The following is a 23,810-nucleotide window of genomic DNA, read 5'->3' as shown; positions in this document are numbered from 1 at the left end:
TTGAGTTTTACTTCTTTTCTGTGAACTCCTGTGTATGTAAATATTAATAAAAATTGGGTGCTTTTTCTCCTGTTAATCTGTCATTTGTTAGTTTAATTCACAGGCCCCTAGCTACTGCAGCCTAAAAGGGTAGAAGTAAAGTTTTTCCTTCCTGACACAGACTACAAAGATGATGTCTTCAGTTGTTTATACCTTTTTGAAGTTTGATGTAATATTTTGTGTGAAACAATAAGAAAACTGAAGGAAAAATAAAAATGAAGGATAATGCATTAGTGATGATTTATTTTACTCTTGCAATATCCTTCTTGACAATTAAATCATTGTTCCGTTATCTTATTATTTTAGTTGTTTTTAAAGCACAGTTGGGAGTAGTTGATGAACAATGATGAAATAACACCTAGGATGATGAAATTAGCAAAATGTTTCAAGATGTGGGAAAAATAAATCACCAAGATCCCATAATGTATCTTAGATTTATAAAGAATTCTATAGACTCATGTAATTGTAAGATAGAATGAATTTTGTTCTATTTAAAAGTAATAAATACATTTTCCTGTTGTTACTTGAAGATCTCTAGGAAACAATGAATCATAAAACATCAGTCTTTACAACTGAAACTGCTCAAGCAGGAAAATCAAAAACTGACATTGGGGGCCAGCCCGGTGGCGCAGCGGTTAAGTTCGAACGTTCTGCTTCGGTGGCATGGGGTTTGCCAGTTCGGATCCTGGGTGCAGACATGGCACCGCTTGGCAAGCCATGCTGTGGTAGGCGTCCCACATATAGAGGAAGTTGGGCACGAATGTTAGCTCAGGGCCAGTCTTCCTCAGCAAAAAGAGGAGGATTGGCAGCAGATGTTAGCTCAGGGCTAATCTTCCTCAAAAAAAAAAAAAACCATTAAAATTGTTACTATGGACCCTGATAGTATACTGAAGGTTAGTGGTTAATCTGGTCAGTTAGATATAGAGCTCTACCCCTTTCTGACACACGCATTAAACCTGCCTGCCTCTCCTACTACAGAGAGGTTTTTCAACCTTTTGCACTACATCTCTAATGAATGCTTGTAGTAGTTAGAAAGTTATTCCTTCAGGTTTTTGTTCTAAAATAATTTTGTTACCATTTTTTTCCCTCTTCCTTCCAAACTTTACCTTCAGATATCCTCCATAGTTAAAAATGATTAACTGGAACCCTGGAGGATCAGGGTGCAATATTTAGGGTTGTTGGTGAACTGGATTAAATAAAAAATATTTTTTATTTCTATCATTTTTATTGCAAACATTTCTGCTTTTCTAGTTTACTACACCATGATGAATGCAGTGTGATTTTTGGAATGATGTACGTTTTGCTTCTTTGCGTTTTTAAACACCATGCCTTATACATAATTACTGCTCAGTAACTGCTTTTTCTTACTGTTGTACTCATCGCTTGATTATTTTCTAACAGTTTAAAATTATTACTTTAGGGGCCGGCTCCGTGGCCGAGTGGTTAAGTTCGCACGCTCTGCTGTGGTGGCCCAGGGTTGGGATCCTGGGCGCAGACATGGCACTGCTTGTCAGGCCAGTTGAGGTGGCGTCCCACATCCCACAACTAGAAGGATGTGCAACTAAGATATACAACTGTGTACGGGGGGGGGTTTGGGGAGATAAAGGAGAAAAAAAAATTATTACTTTACTCTGGATTATATACAAAATTTTTGGCCAGCTAATATGGCCAGTATAGTAATTTGGCCCTCTTTGTTAAACAAAGGCTTTGACTTGGTTTCTCTAGTGTAGTAGTTCTCTAAGAGTGGTCTGGGGACTTTAGACGCTTTCAAGTCTTCACAGGGTCCTCTCTTTACCACCTACCTATCTTATGAGTCTGGATTTTCCTCACTTCAACACCGCAATATAGTGCAACAGAGTGGATGAAGAAGCAGATAAGAGAGTCCTGTCTTTATTTAGACAGATATTAATGAAATTTGCAAAAATGTAAAACAATGCCACTCCTCTCAATTTTTTTTGGAAAGTATAGTTGTTTTTAATAAAGATATTTATATCAATATGCAGTGGGTTTATTGTAGTCATTGTTAAGCAAATTAATATATAGTAAATTTCTCAGGTTGAGGTTTGTGGACTGACAGGTGAAGATTCCATCCTTAGAAGTTAATCAACCACACTTTTTTTTGGCTGGGTTTGGGATTTCTTCAGCATGGCCACTGCCTGAATGCTTTTCAGTTGAGGGCTGTTAGCTAAAGCAAAGATCATTAGTCTATGAAATAATTTCCTTGCTTCTAGGCTCCATTCCTGTGTGTTCCTTATTTTGTGGGTAATTGTTACCTTTGGCACATTTGAGAAGCAAGACCTGGAGGGCCAGCCTAGGAGGGGTCTGGGAGTTTCAGGTATATCCAAATCCCTATCTCCTGCTTTGTTTACTCACTCATTTTGCTTTTCCTATTCAAGGTTTAAAGTTATCTGGCTTTCAACCATACAGGATTACTGGCTGCTGATAAAAAGGCCCTCATAAACAAAATACAACATGGAAATGACTTTATTAAGTTCCTTGGGGAAAAATAAGTAATAGATCTCCCAACTTTATTGAATAGAAAAAAGTAAATAAGAAAATTGGCCCTACTTTTTTGACAGTACATTGTTAGTGGTTTTGCTCATTTAAGAAGTTATAACACGAGATATCTTTTTAATCTTTCTTTTATTGTAGTGTTTCAGAGATTATAAGGTGTATTCACAGTTATCATATTTCATCCTGAAAGTAAATACTCCTTTGAGATGGGTGGTATTATCATCTATCCTTTACAGATGAGGAAACTGAGTCTCAGAAAAAGATCATCTCATTCATTGTAATACTGGGTACTGGGTGCTGTATATTCATTTTGTAAGATGTGATGCCTTGGTCTTCCCTCACTTCACCCTCAGCTTTTCTATCTCAAGGTTACTTTTCTCTTGGGCTGGACATCTCAGGACTAGCCTTGCAGCCTGGCAGCACCAACCATGGGTGGAAGTGCCAGCTCCTAGAGCATTTGGCCTATTCTGCGCACCTCACTGTACCCTGGAAGCTTCTAGCACTAGGATAACCCAGTTCTGCATGGGTTGGTGGAGAGTTACTGAAGAGTTTAGAATTGATAAGTGACACAATGAAAGCATTATTTTAGAAAATTGTTAATATGGTGGTTCTATTGAATGGACCAAAGCAGATAGATCTGGATGCTGAGAGATCGAGTACAAAGTGAATCTTATAAAGTAAATCTATTACTATAGGTATGAAGTTCTAAGGGCCTGAATAAGTACCTAGGGAGTGGAAAGGCAAGGGTGGTTGTGGGAGATATTTTGAAGGAAGACTCTATAGGACTGGGGAGTTGATTAGATATGATGAATAAAAGAGGGAGACATTGAAAAAAATTCCAAGGACTCAAGATCAGAAGGATAACAGTTTCATTGGTAGAAAAAGAGAAGTGCAAGGGTAGAACTAATTTTTATAAATTGGGGTAAGATTGACCTAACATAAAACTCACCATTTTAAGCATTTTAAAGTGTACACTTCAGTGACATTTAGTACATGCACGATGTTGTACAGCCAGCAATCTCATCCCAGAATATTTTCAGCTTCTCAAGAGGAAACCCATTACCCATTAAGCAGCCTCTCTCTATTCTCCCCTCCCCCCAGTTCTTGGCAACCACTAATCTGCTTTCTGTCTCTCTGGATTTGCCTATTCTGGACATTTCATGTAAATGGAATCATACAATATGTGACTGACTTCTTTGACTTAGCATAAATGTTTTCAAGATATATCTGTATTGTAGCACATATCATGACTTCATTTTTTTTTATTGCTGAATGATATTCCATTGTGTGAATATACCACATTTTGTTGATCCATTTATCACTTGATGAACATTGGCTTATTTCCACTTTTTGGCTATTATGAATAATACTATAGAGCTAATTCTTGAGGGGAAATTATGTTCAGTTAGGGAAATACTGAATTTGAGGTGCGTTTAGGTATCCAGATAGCAGTTTTCAGCAGTTAAGAGATGAAGGACTGGACTATAGTTGAGAAGTCAGGGTTGGACGTCAATATTTGATGATTTTATGGATTGCTACTGAGAACTGACAGCTAAGACTGCAATTTATTAGATCTATCTTTTAGGGAACAATTTGTGTAGGGCTGAGGTCTAAACTTTATGGAAAATCTGATTTTACATTATTTAAGGAGAGAATATGGGTGAAGAGTTAAAAGGGAGGAGGTGGGTAGATAATCAGTCAGTCGGTATGCAGAAAATTATTGAGGAGGATATTTCAAGAAATTGGGTTAATAGATGGAAGATAAGGAAAATGAAAGTAAAGGAAGGGTAGGTTGATCTGGCTATTGCGAGGGTTATTGGGATCTTCAGATGGATAGCTTCAGAATACTGTGCAGTAGAAAATGCAGTAGCTGCCCTACTGTGCTCAGCTCAGTTTTGACTGACAGAGTGGGTAGTAATAACTAGAGCAAATGATCAGGACCAGCGGGGAGTTTTACTTCGATGAGGAGGTGGTGCAAAGAGAGCTTCCAAATACCTTGTTGCGAAGAAGAAGTGTTCTTGTACATAGAAGCTTTTGATGACTGTTGGTTTAGACTGATTTGCAGATTTGAGCAGTCTACTGAAGCACAGCCTTTCTACTAACTAATGTTAAAAAATTTGGTGTTAAGAAAATTGTCAAAATTCTAAAAAGTTGGTTTATCATGATGATTGATATTTGAGATGTTTGCTCTGAATCAGTGTCTGTGATGTACATCTTGATATCGTTGGGAGTGCTGAGTTAAACTATCAAACAGATTTATTAATTAAAATGCAGTTTATGTTTAAAACTATCAACTATTACTTTTTCTCCAGGAATTTGCTTACTTTGAATAAACTCAAGATTTTCATCTTCAGTATTGAGCTTCAAACCAACTGCTTCGTTCATTATTATACTCGAATGTTTCTAGAGAATATTTGAATATAGTAGATTGATTGCCAAAATATTTTATTCATAATTCCAAAATGAAGTTTCATAATTCAACATTCTCAATTAGGACAATTTTTTTTTTTTTACTGAAATAATAACAAATCTGCCTTGCCTTTCACTCTAGACAAAAATTAACATACCTCTACTAGATGAATATGTTTACAATATTAGGGTTGGGAGGATGGGGATCTTGAAAGTGACCATTTTCAATTACATAATGCTTGAATTTTTTCATAATTTTCATTGATGATCTTTCACATCTCAAGTTTACCTCATTTTCTGATTTTTTTTTTTTTTTGAGGAAGATTAGCTCTGAGCTAACTGCTGCCAATCCTCCTCTTTTTGCTGAGGAAGACTGGCCCTGAGCTAACATCCGTGCCCATGTCCCTCTACTTTATATGTGGGATGCCTACCACAGCATGGCTTGCCAAGCGGTGCCATGTCCGAACCTGGGATCCAAACCGGTGAACCCTGGGCCCCTGAGAATAACGTGCAAACTTAACCACTGTGCCACCTGGCCGGCCCCTGCTTTTCTGATATTTTAACTGCTAATTGTTTTGTACTTATGTTTAGATGAAATCGGCCTCTCTGTAATTTTGGTCTTGTTCCTGGTAAGGACAAATAGCATGGGACTGAAATCTCTGGCCTTTGAAGTACCTTGGTTTGAATCCTTCCTTTACCGCTTAGTTGTAGTACTTTGGGCAAGGTACTTAACCTCTAGAATTCAGTTGCCGCAGCTGTAAAGTGGGGATAATAATAGTGTCTATCTCATAGAGTTTTTTGAGGATTAGATGAAATAATGTATGCATTTAATTAATGTTAGCTAATGGTAATGATAATTATTATAGATAATATAATTTATAATTATAATATCTTACAGTAGTATGTAATGAATTAGGTAGTTATTTTGAAGCTCAACACCAGGAATTAAATTCTCTAGGTTACTCAAAACAAGTAAATATTACTACTATTGTTATTGTTGTTAGCACTTGAGCCAGAAAGAACAAGTCACCCACTTTCCTTCTTTCTCATGGCAAATTTTAAAATATCTGTAACAGCTTTCACTTCTACCATTCCTGCCCCACCATCTCATGTTTCCTAGGTTAATTATCTTTAGTTCTTTGACCTAGACAAAGCTCTGATTCTGATTCCTTGTGGTGGATGTCTATTTTTGCTACCCAACATCTGTTCACCCTTACCTTGGTAACAGATGTCTTGATTTTCCTTTGGGGAACCATCCCCTCCTCCAGTCTTTATTTTGTGTTCTTTTTGGTTGGGTCTCTACTTCTGGTACCAGGGGGAGCATATGATCTGGGACTAAACCTGTCACAATCCCTTAACAGTAGGGATTGGCTTAGGGAAGGGCATATGACTTCAGTCAAACCAATTAACTCCAGTCAGAACTGGTGCTCTTATCATTGTCCTGGACTTCAATCTTGGAAGGTGTTAAGTTGGAGCTGCTACAGTCATTCACAATGGGAGACCCCTTCTGAGGATAGAATCAACATAGAGGAAGTGAAGCTCAGGAATGGAGAGAGAAAAATCGAGTTCACGTATCATTGTTTAAATTGTGCCTGTAGCTATTTCTGTAAGTGAGCCAATACATTCTCTTTTGCATAAGCCAGTTTGAGTTGGGTTTTCTGTTACTCATAGTTGAAACAGTCGTAGCCAATACACAGTATTCCAAGTGGGGATTGATTAGGACAGAATAGAATAAAACCGCCATCTCTTTGATTTTATACTCAAATTCTGTTATTTTGACGCTGTATCACAAATCTGATCCTATCAGTTCTTGCTTAAAATCTCCTTAGTGGCTTTCCACTGCTCTTAGGATAAGGAGAAAATTCTTTAGCATGTTCTACAACGTGCTGCATTGTTTGACTCCTATCTTACTTCCTACAATATACCCCCTTGCTTCTTTTCCAGTCACACTGGTTTCTTTTCAGTTTCTTGTATTTGCTGTGCCATAGATCTTTTGCGCATGCTGTTTCTTCTGCCTGGAATGCTCTCTTCTCTCTCCTGTTTGCCTAGTTAACTTCAACTCATTCTTCAAATAACAACGTAATCATTGCTTTCTTAGGGAAGCCAGTTTTCATTGTTAACTAGACCTAATTTTCCTTTCTCTGAATTTAAATTCCATACCCATAGGCTTCATAGCACTTAACCATTGTCAGTTTACATCTCTTTTATGAGTGTTTGTCCCTGTCTAGACTATAAGCTTCATGAGTGCAAGACCTGTGTCTTAATTTTTGATCATCATTGTATTCCTGCCTGGCAATATCTGGCACATAGTACATGTTTAATAAATATACTTTTTCAATGAATGACCTTCTGACTTGCTAGATCTGTGGTAACCAAAACTGATAAGTAGTACATCTTCAATTTATATTTTTGTAAATTTTGTTTTTTGAGCAAATACAAAACTTATTTTGTGCTAGAGTCTACTGTTCATTCTAGCTTGTGAAGTTCTTTTGAAAGCCTCATTTGTTATTTAATGTGCATTATACTATTTACTCATCTATAAATTTAATCTGCACATAGTATGGTCTTTATCCAAATCCTTGTTATGGATATGGCCCTTTATACGGTAAGACATATAAGGCATTGGGATGCATTTGTTATCCCTGAACCATTACCCTATCTGTGTCTTTAATCACTCTTATCTATTGCATCACATACCAAACTGATGAGTGGGATTGGGGGTAGGGGAGGGGAGGGAATAAGCATTCATACTCTTTACTCACACACTTCTGTATATTTGAAGCATGTTCAGTGAACATTTTTACTTAAAAAAACTAATGAAAACATCTTTTCTTTAAGGATTAATGTATATGTCTTTTCCATGGTGGGGCATTTCCATATCCCCCAGCTAGATCTGATTGTTTTTTCCCCAACCCCTGACCTACAGATTCTTAGCCTTTTTGGTTCATAGATCCTTGTGAGAATTTGATGCTCCCATAAAAAGTACAAGTTGTGCACATTTTGCATATTTCTTATTTCTGTGGTTCCCCCATGCCTTATCAAGAACCTCTGCTATAGCACTTTTAGTATTTATTATTACACCTACCATGCCCTGTTTTGTATGATATTTCTGTATTTATCATAATCGCCCTACTAGATAGCTTCTTGAAGTAGGGACTTTTTTCATCTTCTATGCAGCACTGAAGACTGTGCCTTGCATTAGATAGGAAATGATTAAGTGTGTTATTTTTTTTAAGTCTTAATTGTTTATGTTATGGAGTATTTTCATTGTCTTTAGAATATCCTGATTGACCTTACTAACTTGGAGAATTGTTTTGGCTTGTAGTGGAGGAAAAAAAACCTTTTTCTTTATCCTCTTGGGTTAAGTACCTGGGACCTGCAAATTAAACTGATAAAAAGACAGATTAAAATAGGTATGCAAATTTTATTTGATGTTAATATTTAAATTTTTATCTTTATGGAGGTCTTCATAGAGAAAAAAAGACAAAAGAGGTGGTTAGATGTGGGGGCTTATACCATTTTAACAAAGGGTGGTTAATTTGTGAAGTGGCAAGACAAAGGAAAAGGGATTTGGTCTTCTAGGAGTGGTAAATAGAGGAAAGGTAAATATATAGGGGAAACTAATGGAAGATAAGGGTTATTTTAGTCAGGTTTGTTTGTGCAGACCCATTTTGGTGCCGACCTGTTTCCAGTGATAATGGTAGTTTTTCCTATTCCTGGTATGGAAGAGGGAAATTTATGTCCTGCTTTTAGACAGATAGGGAAGGCAGAGAGCTCTTTCTGTTTCTTCCACTTCTTAATTCCCTTTAGCTCAAAACAATCCTTATGCCAAAGTGGCATATTTTGGGGTGGCATGTTCTGATCCCCTTCAGACTTTAAGGAATCCATCTGGATTTCTCCTAATTTCCGTGAATAAAAGTGGTAATTCTTTGATTCTCCACCTTCGGAGAATGAAGTTTTTTCTCCAGGTTAGGAGGTGGATAGCAGAAGCTGGTCTAATTGCTCTTTGGGCCTTATTCTTGGAAACAGCCAGGTCAGCTTCTTTCAAGACCTGGATTTCCTCTCCTAGTTCTGATCTCGTTTGTAGGCTGCTGCTTTCAAGGCTGAGTCCCAAGGCTTCCCCTTCTCTGTTTGCCTGTTCACTGTGAAGATTCCTGAATGTATAATCTTTTAAAAGTGACATTTGAAATTTTTGGTTTACTTGAAAAATTAAACTATCTATATCCATATTCTCCCTTGTTAGGTCCTTTTCTCATTTTCTTGGAATGACCATTTTCAGAAGGCAGAGTTTTACTTAAAATAACAATTAGAGTGTTTCAGAAATTGGGTGAGATTTGATGTGACATCTAGTTTTTATGATCACCTAGTATTTTGTCTGCAATACTTTAGCTGCTAGTGATGAGGTGTTTCTAACAGTGCATTTTATGTGGTTGGAATGTGCCCTTCTTGAGAATAAGTCTGTGGTTTTTAACGATAACAACTGGACTGATTCTAAAAAGGATGGATACTTAGTTTTCTAACAATAAAGCATTAAGAAAATAGGCATAAAAAGAAGAAATACTGTTTTGAAATTTCATCTGTTTAATGTTTGTAAATAAAAATTTTTAATAATTTCTTTATGAAAGTTCATATTTAAATACCTGAATTTTATGAAATCAAATTTTAGTTGTGGGTCTCTCTTTCAATTATATATGGGTTTAGTGCTTATGATTTAAGGTTTCTATTTGTGTGATTTGTCTTAAAGTGCCAAAGTAGATATCATTCTCTGCTTTTCTAATCCTGTTACAGTTAATTTCCATGATGGAATCAGTAGATGATGGATATAAAGATGGTATAGAACAGTTTTTTAAATGATTCTTCTTCCTCAAAAGATCGTGTATATTTTTAAGATAATGAAAATTAAATTAAAATTAATTTTCGAGTACCTCCTTGGAACAGTTGGAAATTCTTGAGAGGTTACAAAACCTGGGTTGGAAATAGCAGGTTGTTACTCATAGTTAAGAACCCACTTTGAATCCTTTAAGCTCTATTCCTTTGGAATTAGAATTCTAAAATTATAGACTCCATTGCAGCATGCCATTAGTGACAAAAACTAAAGAATTGTTTATAAAATGGAATAGAACATAAACCAAAGCTTTCAAGTCTGTGGAATGATTTGAATGCCTGATTTTTTTTTGAAATTTGTGAGAGGGAAAAGTGACAGATCAAACTTTTATGAAGTGTTCCAATGACCCTGTGTCATCCAAATCATTCCACTGAAAAACTCTTCCAAGTATATAAAATTGTTAAAGGTTTAGTGTTGCTTACAGCTAGGATGTTAATCTTAGACTAAATTTATGAGCGAGTTGAACTTTAAGTATATGCTGTACTTATTTTGAACATAAATTTTCATTATTTGGAATGATTATATTAATTTTTATTTTATATTTTCCCTTTTATGTTAAATTAATCGTATCTGGTTTTGGTGTTGCCAACTTCTTTTTTTTTCTTAAACTGGAGAACTTATTTATTTATTTATTTATTTGAGGAAGATTAGCTCTGTGCTAACATCTGCCGCCAATCCTCCTCTTTTTGCTGAGGAAGACTGGCCCTGAGCTAACATCCATGCCCGTCTTCCTCTACTTTATATGTGGGATGCCTACCACAGCATGGTTTGCCAAGCGGTGCCATGTCCGCACCCGGAATCTGAACCGGCGGACCCCGGGCCACTGAAGCAGAACGTGTGCACTTAACTGCTGTACCACTGGGTTGGCCCCAATGTTGCCAACATCTTAGTTAGGAATGCAATCCCCAATTAAAACTTTATTTTTATGATGAGAAGAAAAAACAAAGATTAACTTTCTAATGTGGTTTCTTGGATTGTTTTATTGAATAACTAACTTTTGGGGTCTGGGGAGATGGAAAATTTAACCATTCACCATATTCCTCACATTCACTTTTGTATTTGCCTACTCCTTTTTAAAAAGGATGTTTTTTTAGAAGTTAAAATACAGGTATGCATGTAGAATGAAATTTTTTTTTTTAGTGGAAATGGTATAAGACACTTTATCCAAATGTAAATTTTTATATGTTGGTATTTTTGAATTAGCTACTTGTTTTATTTTATGAGATTAGTAGTATATAATTTAACAATGTTGATAAATTGTAGTATTTATAATGTTCAATGAGGACTTGAAGTTTATGTTATTTGTGTTTTAACTAGTTTATAAATGCTTTGGTAAAATGAAAATATGGCACGATACATTTGATAGCCACATTCCAGAAGGTATATTCATAAACCTAAAATTTCATCATGAGAAATACTGTTGTAATGGAGATCTTATATAATAAAATGATTTTTAAATGCTCAGCTGATAGCTTGTAAATTTCAGTATAATAACAAAATTGTGATCAGTTCTTAGACTTCTTTAACATGGGATTTAGCCCAGAGTTAAAAATGGGTAATGGGCTGGCCCAGTGGCGCAGCAGTTAAGTTCATACCTTCCGCTTCGGTGGCCAGAGGTTCGCGGGTTCGGATCCCTGTGTGCGGACCTACGTACCGCTTGTCAAGCCATGCTGTGGTAGGCATCCTGCATATAAAGTAGAGGAAGTTGGGCGTGGATGTTAGCTCAGGGCGTCTTCCTCAGCGAAAAAGAGGAGGATTGGTGGCAGATGTTAGCTCAGGGCTAATCTTCCTCAAAAAAAAAAAAGAGTAAGATTTATTGAGTGGTTTCTGTGCCAGCCACCAAGCTATGTGCTTTATGTATATTATCTCATTTTAATCTTCATTATAACTCTATGAAATAAGTAATATATATGTATATATACCCACACACATAGTAAAGCAAGGCACAGAAATTAACTAACTTGCCCAAGTTCATACAGCTAGTAAGTGGTTGAGTCAGAATTTTAACCTGGCATTCATTCTTCACCAAGTTTTACTGTTTATGGTTAAAAAGTGTTTAAAGTGTACAGTAAATTATAAAGTATAGAGCTGAATTAAACCTTAGTGGTCATTCAGTTGAAGAGGCCAAGATCCAGAATTGTAAGGTGACGTGACTGAAAGCTGTGGGAGTGCTGGGGCTATGACTTGGTTCTTCTGCTTTCTAGGCTAGGGCTCGATTTTATGTTCAGACTCTACAGTTGTGGTTTGTGGAACTGCTTAATCTTTTCCCTTGTCATGGAGTAAATAGGACTATATCTAGTACATAACATAACTGTGCCATAATGTGTGCCGTGTACTAGATCAGATGCATTACCTTTATTATTTAACACAGCGACATTTTATCAGGTGATATCTATCAGTGGATAAAAGTGAATTTTTCAAACAATTAAAAATTTAAACCCACATTTTTTCATTGATTTAAAAGTTTTTTTGTAGAAAAAATCCTTTAAGATATAGTTTAATTTCAGATATATAAAAGCTGAAACAAAAAAATAATAAAATAGGAATTTATAATTATGTGGTGAGCAATCTCCAAAAATGGATGAATTACATTATGTTCTAAAAAGTCAGTTACGGGGCTGGCTCCGTGGCCGAGTGGTTAAGTTTGCACGCTCTGCTGCGGCGGCCCAGGGTTCGGATCCTGGGTGCGGATGTGGCACTGCTCGTCTAGGCCACGTTGAGGCGGCGTCCCACATCCCACAACTAGAAGGACGTGCAACTAAGATATACGACTGTGTACAGGGGGGGTTTTGGGGAGATAAAGCAGAAAAAAACATAAAGAAAAAGATTGGCATCAGTTGTTAGCCCAGGTGCCAATCTTTAAAAAAAAAAAAAAAAAGAAGATTGGCAACAGTTGTTAGCCCAGGTGCCAATCTTTAAAAAAAAAAGTCAGTTACTTGTAATTCGTATTTTTCTCCATAGAAATAAGTGTATTAAACATGGGCATGAAATTTCTACCTGAGTCATTAGCTGAAATAGAGTGTTCTTTTTCTGGCTATTTTGGAGCCAACTCTGAGCTGCAGAAGCTAGAGACCTTTGAAGCTTTGAGATCCCCACTGCATATCTTTGCTGGATATTCCACTTCAGTGGCAGCTGATTTAATTCTTCATAGAGTTCCATGCTCTTCTAACAAAATTCTGAAGTGCTGCCTTGAGGAGTTTTTATGGTGATAGTTTTGCGATGCTCCAGTGATTGAGATGCCAGAGGAATCCATGAAAATGTTTCTAACCAGGACAAAATATGGCAATGATTCTTTAGATAAGCATAGAAGTGTGCTGTGGCTGCACTGTCCAATACAGTAGCCACCAGCCACGTGTGGCTTTGAGCATTTAAAATGTTGCTAGTGAAATTGAGGAACTGAATTTTTTTTTTTGAGGAAGATTAACTCTGAGCTACCATCCACCTCCAAATCCTCCTCTTTTTGCTGAGGAAGATTGGCTCTGAGCTAACATCCGTGCCCATCTTCCTCTACTTTATATGTGGGATCCCTGCCACAGCATGACTTGGTAAGTGGTGCATAGGTCCATGCCCAGGATTGGAACTGGTGAACCCCAGGCCACCAAAGCGGAGCACGTGAACTTAACTGCTACATCACCCGGCCGTCCTGAGGAACTGAATTTTGAATCATCTCTAGTCATAGGCAATGGATATCTTGTTCATATGGACAAGTCATTCATTAATTGAGTATTTGTAAATTGAATACTAATTTTAGAGTTTTGCTAAGAGATATTTATATGATCACTTAAAATTATTATATGTGAGTCTCATATATAGGCTCTATAATTATGGCACTTTAAAAAATTCTCTATTCTTGGTACTAGTAGATCCTTAATGCTGAGAAAGAATTGTCATTAATTTATCTTCTTGATATACACATAACACTGATTTTAGTGTAAGGACAAGCTCTATTCACATAATTGAGTTAAAGAGATTTAAATAGACCTTAGAACTTGGTGCATTTAGTTAGACACAAGATTCACTAGTGACTCCTGTGATAGTAGTTCAAACATTTATAGCAGTAACTTCTAAAGTTAAAATAATGTTTTTCCCTCTGTGGACTGATTCAGTCCAAATAACTTGGAAATTAAAAAGCAGGAAAACTTTCTTTTGTCAGCCTGAGGATAAAGAGGAATGTGAAGATTGAATTGGCTGTGTTTTTCAATATTTTACGTTTCGGATGCCTAATTTTTGACCTTTTTTGCTTTATAACTAAAACAGTTTTCAAAATATTTGTATGTTTTGTAAAACTTACGCTGTTGTATATGTGTCAGAATGCAGAAGACAAATTCTTGTTTTAAATAAAGCAATTCAAATGTTGTTTTTTTGGATAATGTCTATCCTAACAGCATTTGTTTTTAAAACCCAAAGGATTATAGACGTACCAGATTGTAAATGTCTGAAGACAAGGACTATGACTTATTCATCTTTGTTTTTTCCCTAGATCTTAACACATTGTCTTGTATACAGAGGCAATGGGCAGTTTTTTTTGAATGAATTAATCTATGATGAAATATATTCAACCAATTTTCTTTTCCTTGTAAGTTTGTTGTTAAAAAAACCCAGAAAAATATAGACTAAAGTTTAAAGTTATGTTTTCTTATGGAAATAATTACATTTATATCTGAAATGTGAAGAATAGGTAACAAAGATTAATGTCACTTAGCATTTGATAGTTGAGACTTATGAAAACAATACATTATGAGGTGATTACTCATTTTTATAAATGGATGCTCTTAAAAATTATTTGTAGTTTTTTAATTAAGCCTTCTTCAAGTACTAAGTGCTTAATAGAATCACCATTTTACCTAGTACTAAATTTGGGTTATTCAGGAGTGAATCAATTATGTAAAGTGAAGTGTATGTATATGTCAAATATATCAAACTTAAAAATTGAGCTTTCTGTAGGAAAAAAGATTAAATATGTACACAGTTAATTTATTGAAATCCACTCTAATACTAGGTATCTTTATTTTATAGGAAGGAAAACTGAGATATAACTTGCTGCCTTGTTTGGAGTCACATGGTGAGTTTGGAGATCAAAATTAGATCCAAGAATCTCTGAATCCCAAGTTCGTGTTTCAATATTTGGCATTCTTTAAAGTGACTCGTAAAATTGACTGATATCATGTGTCAGTACTTAGGTGACAATTTACAGAAAGTCAACCGCAACTTGATGGGCGACAACCTTTTTCAGCTGAAAAGTAAGTGTTGCTGCCACGACTGGTACTAGTATACGTGGCTTTTGTACTGATAATTGCTTCAGGAGAAAGGATGAGAGGTAGGCGCATTTTCTTAAAGACAGAAACACAAAATTGTTAAAGTAACAAATGCTCACAGGAAAACAAATAATGTAAATCACAAAGTGGATAAAGTAGAAATGAAGTGTGTTCTCCCTATGCCTAGTGGAGTATCACTACCACTACTAGATAACAGTAGTGATAACTACTGTTATCAGTTCGCTATACGTAATCGCATATGTTTCTTCTACGCATAGATGAAAAAGAAATTATTTCAAAAAAAATCAGAAAGCTATTATGTGCTGTTTAAAAATTTTTTCTTAGCAGTATATCCTGGATGTATTGACAATGGCAGTGCCCAGTTAAAAAGAATGAGGAAGACCTTTTTCTTCTGTATTAGTTTACTAGGGCTGCTATAACAAAGTACCATAGACTGGATGGCTTAAACAACAGAAATTTATTTTCTCACAATTCTGGAGGCTTGAAGTCCAAGATCAAGGTGTTTGCAGGGTTGGTTCCTTTTCAGGGCCATGAGGGAAGGTTCTGTTTGAGGCCTTTCTCCTTGGCTTATAGATGGCCATCTGCTTCCTGTGTCTTCAGATGATCTTACCTCTATGCATTAATCTGTGTCCTGATCTCTTCTTTTAAGGACACCAGTCATATTGGATTAGAGCCCCCCTAGTAACCTCATTTTAACTTAATTACCTCTTTAAGCACTGTCTTCAAGTAGAGTCACATTGTGAGGTACTGGCAATAAGGACTTCAACATGAATTTTGGAGAAAAACAGTTCAGCCCATAACATACACCAACTGGAAATAAATGATACTTTTATTATCATTATATAATGGGTTTCCCTAATTTGTTTTTTTCTGTAATGTAGCAGCTGAGCCTTTTTTTTTGCTGGGAAAGATTCACCCTCAGCTAACATCTGTTGCCAATCTTCCCCTCCTTTTTTTTTCCCCCTCTCCCAACAGCCCCAGTGTCTAGTTGTATATTCTAGTTGTAAGTCCTTCGAGTTCTTCTGTCTGAGCCACTGCCACAGCATGGCTGCTAACAGACTAATGGTGTGGTCAAGTTCTGTGCCTGAGAACTGAACCTGGGCCACTGAAGTGGAGTAGCCAAACTTTAACCACTAGGCCATCAGGGCTAGCTCCCTAACTTTTAAAAATTAGACATTGCTTGACTTTGCCTAGTTTCCTAGTCCATAGATAATTATATACTATGCGCATACTGCCTATCTAATGTGTAGAGGGAAATACACTCTCAAGGAGCTCAGGTTGGCCTTGGACATATAATAATATTTTTAGTCATTTGACTTGAAGAACTCTACATAATTAGTAAAACAGTATAGTTTAGAAAAGAAAAGGTTCAGTTCATGTTGTTTATGTCATTTAGGAAAGTGAGAAGGCCTCCTTTTTTTCGTAGGTGGATTACTAAACAATCAAATAATGTTAGACCAGGAAATGATTTGTGACATACTTTTATAGAATGGAAAAAAATTGTAAATTTACAAAAGAATGACGCCTAATTTGTTAAGGTATTTACTTTATATGCCATCCCCAAAGCATTCTTTCGATTAGTATCTTTTAAGACCATGGTAGAACGTTGTCTTAATTTTGAGCAAAGGTAGAAGTAGCATTAAAAAAATTACCCTTAGAAATGACTACATTTAGATGATAAATTAAAGATATTATTGTTGGGGCCAGCCCTGCGGCCGAGTGGTTAAGTTCGGGCGCTCTGCTTTGGTGGCCCAGGATTTTGCCAGTTCAGATCCTGGGCATGGACATGGCACCACTCATCAAGCCATGCTGAGGTGGCATCCCACATGCCACAACTAGAAGGACCCACAACTAAAAAAAAAAAAAAAGAAAATACACAACTATGTACAGGGAGGCTTTGGGGAAAAAAAGGAAAAATAAAATCTTAAAAAAAATAAAAAATAAAAAAAGATATTATTGTCTAAGCCAGAATCCTGGAGGGGTTTTTTTTCTTTTGTAGTTTTCCCCATCACATTTCACATATCTGGTTAAGCACCACTTGTATCTAACTCCATTGTTACCTCTTTAGTTTAGGCCCTTATTACTATTTCTCTTTGTGCCCCTCCTCCTCTCCTCCTCCTTTTCCTTCTCCTCCATCTCAGCTTAAAGCAATATATGCATATAGTTGAAAAAGTCAAACGTTCTGAAAAGGCTTTATATGGCATAACCACATTTTCTTGAAGAGTGCTTATGTGCGTATGCATGTGTGCTGTCTGTTGCATAAATCAGTTTTAACCGTTTTCTAATAATGTTCTATCGTGGATTTTTGCTTTCTCACAGCTACCCCTTCCTTCCCTCCAAGTGTCTTTCAGTTTAATTATTATCTCAATTTTTGGATAAATCTATATTTGATGTTTTCATTATGATGACCATGATAAATACTGCTCACTGATGAACATAGTAATATGCTGTAAATATGATACTATACGTAGAATAGCGTATGAGGAGATACATATCCTTGTACTTTTCTTTCTTTCTTTTGGCTTATCCATCAATTAATACTTTTCATGTTTTTTCATTTGCTAAGTTTTATTAAAGTCTGTAGCCAAATCTACCCATACCCTTCAGTAACCTCTCAGTACAGTTTTCTACACAGTAAAACTTGTCAGATAATCAAAAAGTTTCCATTTTAATCATCTTTTCTCTGGCCTCCCAGAGACATTCCTCCTAAAGTACTACTCTCCTGATCTGGTCTGGACTGGTGGTTCTCTAGGCCTGTTAGACTTCTGTTGTCTTGGATTTTGTATGGTGTTGAATGCTGTGTTTTCTGCATCCTTTGTCTTCTTTCTTGAGTCTCATGTTTTGGTGGATTCTATAGTAGCTTCCTGAGAAAGGGTGCGTGGGAGATAAATCTTGTGTGATGTTGCTGGTCTTTACTCTCACACTTGATGGAAACTTTGACTAGGTATAGAATTCTAGATTGAAAAATAATTTTGGTCAGAATTTTTATAGCATTCTATTTTTAAAGCATTTTCAAATCATAAAAAAATAAAGAATTTTTAAAGCATTATTCTACTATCTTCTAGCTTTTATTCTTGTTCTTATTATTCTTGATCTTTTGTATATGACCTGTCATCCCCTCTGCCCCCCGGCCCAAATCTGAAGATATTCTCTTTATCTCTGTTATTCCGAAATTTCATGATGATACGTCTTGGTATAACTTTTTTCTTGATCGTTGTGCTGGGTACTAGTGCGGCCTTTCAACTCAGAGATTTATATCTTCCAATCTAGGAAATGTTCTTGTGTTACTTCTTTGATAACTTACCCCCTGCTTTTTTTCCTGTTCTTTTTTTGTAAATTTTATTAGGTAAATGTTGTACCTTTGAAATTGATTTTCTAATAGCCTGTGTCCTCTTCTCAATTTAGTTTGTGTGTGTGTGTGTGTGTGTGTGTGTGTGTGTGTATATGTATATTCTTTTTTTCCCTTTCTTAGTTCCACCTCTGGGGACATTTTGATTTTTTAAAAAGTGAATTAAAAAATTTTGCCTTTCATATTTTTAATCCTATTTTTTGTTTTCTGAATATAACTTTTTATAACATTCTTTCTTGTCATATCTCTAAAGATGCTAATTATATTTTCTCTTAATATTTTCTTGCTCTCTGTAATATCTCTTTTACTTAGGATTCTATATCTGTTTTATTTATTTTGGTCTGAAAGACAGGAGGTTTTCCTAAAATTTCTGGCACTTATTGGTTTTCCTTCCATATTTAAGACTAATACACTAAGATGCTTCCTAAGCTCTGCTTGGTCAGACTTTCTAGGATGGTGATATTTACTGTGTGTTCTTTGGTCTGTTTCTTTAGGTGAGAAATGTCTAGTTTGCCCTAATGGAATAAGCCTGACTTTGTTCCCTTATTTTAGACTAGCACCTCATCCTTGCTTTGGTCTATGCTAGGAATTCCAGAATTTGGTTCAGTTTTTCTAGTATATCTTCCACCTGTTGTCTGTTATTCTTAGTATATCTCCCTTTTGTTAATACATTTTCTTTTTCAGATAATGGTTAGGTGCAGTCCTTTTTATATATATAATCATATTCCAGGCATATGTCTGAAACTCACTTTGTTTTCAAGTTTCTGTCCACTGTAAATAACTACTGTCAACCATTATCTGTCATCTCTCTATCAAAGTTTTACTAATTTGTTTCTTAGAGACTGAGCTCTGAATTTCTTTCTTTTGTTACCATATACTAACTACAAATACCAATTCATAAATTCCTATTAGGATTATTAAAGTAGATGTTAAATATCATACTAGGTATTACAACAAATATATTTTTCTTTTTGAAAATTATCTAATTTTCCTCTTGAAAATTAGATAATTCAAAAATGGCAGAACTCTTTATGGAATGTGAAGAAGAAGAGTTGGAACCATGGCAGAAGAAAGTAAAAGAGGTTGAGGATGATGATGATGATGAGCCGATCTTTGTTGGAGAGATATCAAGTTCAAAACCAGCAATTTCAAGTAAGCATTTACTTTTAGTGAAGCCAAGTTTTATAAGAATGTTTCTGATGGAAAAACTTGTGAACTGTCTTATAGGTACTTGATGTCCTTGTTCCTCTGTAGGGTGTTGGGGATGAGATTGGGCGGGAGGTCACTTAAGAATTTGAGAATCTAGGTGGGGATGTGGTTGGGGACTTGAGGAAGGAGATAAGAAGTTAAAATATCATATGTGAGAAAAAGAATGGACTAAGATTAGCTGTTGGCATTGGAGATCTTTTGAATTTGGAAATAATAATTTTTAGTGGAGCCAAGTAACCTATGTATCCATTTGTTCATTTTTCTTTTGTTTTTTTCCACTTAAACCTAGAAGTAGAGAAACGAAAGGGTTCAGAATGCTTTGCTTAAAGTGTCAGAATATACTAAATGTGTTTGTGTTAATCTCCGGGGTTCTCACATCCAGGCAACTGCCTCATTGCAGTGTTATCCATACATAGCTACAAAATATAGGCAGTGAATGAATGCAAAGTCTCAGCCTGTGTTCTCACAGGGGCTGCAGCTTCTGACCACACCCATCTTCCAGCAACTCGAGTTTACATTCATGGAAGAGGAGGGTACTGCCTACAGCCCCTGTACCTGGATGTTGTAGCAGTTAGTTAACACTTAAATCCTTGTAGCTGTCTAGCAGAACACCTCAGTACCTTTGTGGATTATTAGATTTTAGTTAGAGTAGTTGGATTTGATATTGTTATGATGTTAAAGCAAAGACCAATGACACTTGTTAAAATGTCTGCTCAAAAATGTGTGGAAGTGCAGAGACACCATACAGATTTCAGGGGAGAAAGAGGAAATAGATCCTTTCCTGTTGTATTTACAATGTTTCTTTGTTTGTTTAAGCTAGGAGAATTTCTGAAAGAATGTATCCCATTTACTACTGTTTTTCTACCAAGATGGTGCTTAAAAATGTGACTAAGAGACTACTTTTAAATTTTCTGAAAGCCTGGTTCTTTCTTCTGTTGCTTGTAAACTTGGAATGGCACTTGTATTTAGTTTTGTCAGTGGGAGAATAACTTAAACAATTGAATTCTCAATACCATTTCCGGTGGCAGATTGATAATCTCTCATGGAGGTTCTAAGTGGAATGCCGCTTTGATTATAAATTGAACTAGGCATGATGGCATACTTGTTGGTGATAGTGGAACAGAATTATATATTCTCTTAATTACTGTTTCTAGTCACTGTGATTATTTTATACTGGAATATTACCATATTGCAAAATTATTATTCAAATTCTGTTGTTGAAAACATGACAGTTAAGATTCATGTTGAATTTATACTGAGTGTAGATGACTGGTAACAGTATTCAACTAGATCAGTGTATGTTAGCTTTAACATAATTCTGTCAAAAAGGAGATTCACTGCTGTTGAATTTCTTTTCTGAAATGTTAAGATGAAGAATGTAACTCATTTTATTGTTTTTGTATAAGCCTTAAAATATTTTACATATGGGATGAGTTAAATGTTTATGTAGAACTGCGAAAAAGGAGGGTAAAACTTTTGTAGACAACAACCACCAAAATGTATTTTAGCGATAGTTTTGATGGTTTGAATAAATACTTAATCTTGAATTTCTGAATGAAAACAGTGTGAGGTTTTTTGAGCCAGATTTTTTTTTCTGTAAGACATCTGTAGTTCTTAGGTATAGAGCACTGCATTGCCATTATCAGGAAATAACCCTACTTTTGTGTGGCCCTTTATAGAATTATGTTATGGCTTTGGTTCTTTTCTACTATGAGCGAGAAAAAGGAAATTTTTGTGAGGTTTCATGTTTGTTTGTGCTTTTACCTTTTTCTAACAAACAATTGTAGGTAAATCCCCACTCTTCCAAATTTTAGTTTGATTACTGAATACCCTAGAAGTTCCAGATTTCACATGCATTCAAGAATTGGGAACTTTAAACTGATCCTGAAACTCATATTAGGCTCAATTGACTTTTGGTGTAGTGGTAGATTTGGAACCCCTTAAGTTATAAGATGCTATGGTAAACTGTAGGTTCATTTTAGTCTGCAGTCTCTAATCGTTTCCCTTTCAGAACTCCAGAGTAATGGTCAGATAATCCAGTGAGACCTCTCATAATGACACTTCAAGGCTTTTAGAGATTGTGAATAGAGATATGGAGGTTGGACAAAGGTTTGATTTTAAGTAGTGGGAACCCTATCACCTCTCAAAGAAGGATATATACTTCAATTATAGGTTGTATAGGAATATATTTTTGGAAAAATTGTTACTAATTATGTGGAGTATTTCTTTGCCATGCAGAAGATTTGACTTATATATAGTCAGATTTATCAATCTTTTACTTCCAGCTTTTGTATTTTGAGTTACTGTTAGAAACTTTGTTCTTATTCTATAAAACAATTAAGATTGGTAATCTTGTTTCTTTAGTAGGTAAAGATATATATGTTTATAATTAACTGTATTCTTAAATAAGTGATAACATATATTCTTTCTAGGAATCTGTTTTCAATTTATGATTTCTATTATCTTAATATATATTTCATTCAAACAATGAATTTTAAAATAAATCTTCTTTTATAGATATTTTGAATAGAGTAAACCCCAGCTCATATTCAAGGGGAATAAAGAATGGCGCTCTCAGTCGAGGTACAGTATTATTTTACTATTTTAATTTTAAAGTGAAGTATTTTAACATCAATTATATAGAAATATATTCAATATATTGTGTAATTTTAAAATACAGGTATTACCGCTGCATTCAAGCCTACAAGTCAACACTACACGACCCCAACATCAAATCCAGTGGCTGCCTCGCCAGTAAATTTTCATCCTGAATCTAGATCTTCAGATAGTTCTGTTATTGTTCAGCCTTTGTCTAAACCTGTAAGTGTTTCTGAAACTACACAGTCAGCTCAGGGATACATTGGATATTATTTATCAATATCAACAATATCCAGTTGAAATTCTGGACTATCATGGGTAGTTATCCAATAGAAGCATAGTCAGCGTCAGAAAATGTCACCATCTTTGTGATAGCTCAACCAGTTCTCAAAATGATAACTGTAGGAACTAAATATCCCACCTGTTCATAAATCAGGTAATATGCTTAAATTAAATAGGTACAGAATTGAAAACTGTGCTATCCAAATATGAATAAAAGTATAATCAGTAATCAATATTGCATAATGGCAAACTAATTAAGATTATAAACTAGGCCAAGTGTTCTTAGTTCTTAATTGGGAATATTGTTGAGAGGCTATCATAGCTTTTTATTCTCAAAACATACCTGCATAGTTTAGTTTAAAAAAACTCTTAACAAAAAGTGACAGTTAATGGTAATAGTTAATATTTATTTGAGGTATTAATATGTGTAAAGCTTTGTGCTAAATGCTGTACATAAATTAATCTTATTTAATTCTTGAACATTCCTATGAAATAGGTACTATTATTGTCTGTTTTATAGTTAAGGAAACTGAGACTCACAGAGATTAAATAATTCACTCTAGGTCACACAGCTGGTAAATGGTAGATCTGGGATTTCAGTCCAGCCTAACCCATAGTTCATATGTATATGCATACATACATACATGTATGTTGTGTATAAATGTATACTTTAAAAAAATAGAAGCCTTGCCTTAGTGCAAAAGTTTTCAAGGTGTAGTCTTCAGTCTTCTGGTGTTCCTCTAAGACTCTTTCATGGGTTTGGGAGTTATAATAATGCAAGGACACTGTTTGCCTAGTCACTGTCTTGACATTTGCGCTGATGATGCAAAAGCAGTGGTGGGTAAACTCCTAGTGTTAGTATGAATCAAGACAGTGGTACCAAGCTGTACCAGTAGTTTTTGTATTAGTCACCACCATGCATTCACAATAAAAAATGTTCCAGTTATTCTTAATTTCCTTGATGAAGTATTCAAAATGTTATTAATTTTAACTCTCTACCCTTGAATATATGTATTTTAAAAATATTTTGTGTGATGAAATGGGTAGTATACGTAAAGCACTTCTATATCTGAAGTATGGTAAGGAATTTTCTTGAGGAAAAGCACTTGTGTGATTGAATTGTGAACTAAACAACCACTTTTTTAAAATAGAAAACCGTTTTTACTTGAAAGAATGATTGACAAACCATGGTGTATTGTTTATTTCTGTATATCATTATTACTACAAGCTTAGTGGTTTAAAACAACAC

General features: G+C 35.3%; 1 protein-coding gene across 9 annotated transcripts in view; it reads left to right on the top strand.

Annotated features, from left to right (window-relative positions):
• The window catches only part of ZNF280D (zinc finger protein 280D), a 116,983-nt gene that overhangs the window by 5,782 nt on the left and 87,391 nt on the right, over window positions 1-23,810 (top strand). For 3 of the 9 annotated variants that reach the window (XM_046653189.1, XM_046653185.1, XM_046653193.1), the window contains exons 2-6: window positions 14,864-14,909; window positions 15,021-15,087; window positions 19,478-19,624; window positions 22,199-22,264; window positions 22,362-22,501. In XM_046653189.1, coding sequence (XP_046509145.1) covers window positions 14,907-14,909; window positions 15,021-15,087; window positions 19,478-19,624; window positions 22,199-22,264; window positions 22,362-22,501 — 423 coding nt within the window. In that variant the 5' untranslated portion in view covers window positions 14,864-14,906. Of the gene's footprint in view, window positions 1-13,856; window positions 14,424-14,863; window positions 14,910-15,020; window positions 15,088-19,477; window positions 19,625-22,198; window positions 22,265-22,361; window positions 22,502-23,810 lie in introns of those variants that run through there. The other 6 variants (XM_046653188.1, XM_046653186.1, XM_046653187.1 and 3 more) reach the window with 6 other exon arrangements.

This window comes from Equus quagga, chromosome 2, assembly GCF_021613505.1.
Source record: "Equus quagga isolate Etosha38 chromosome 2, UCLA_HA_Equagga_1.0, whole genome shotgun sequence".
Taxonomy (NCBI): Eukaryota; Metazoa; Chordata; class Mammalia; order Perissodactyla; family Equidae; genus Equus; species Equus quagga.
The sequence above is the reverse complement of the archived record's forward strand: the minus strand, read 5'-3'. Positions and strand labels throughout refer to the sequence as shown.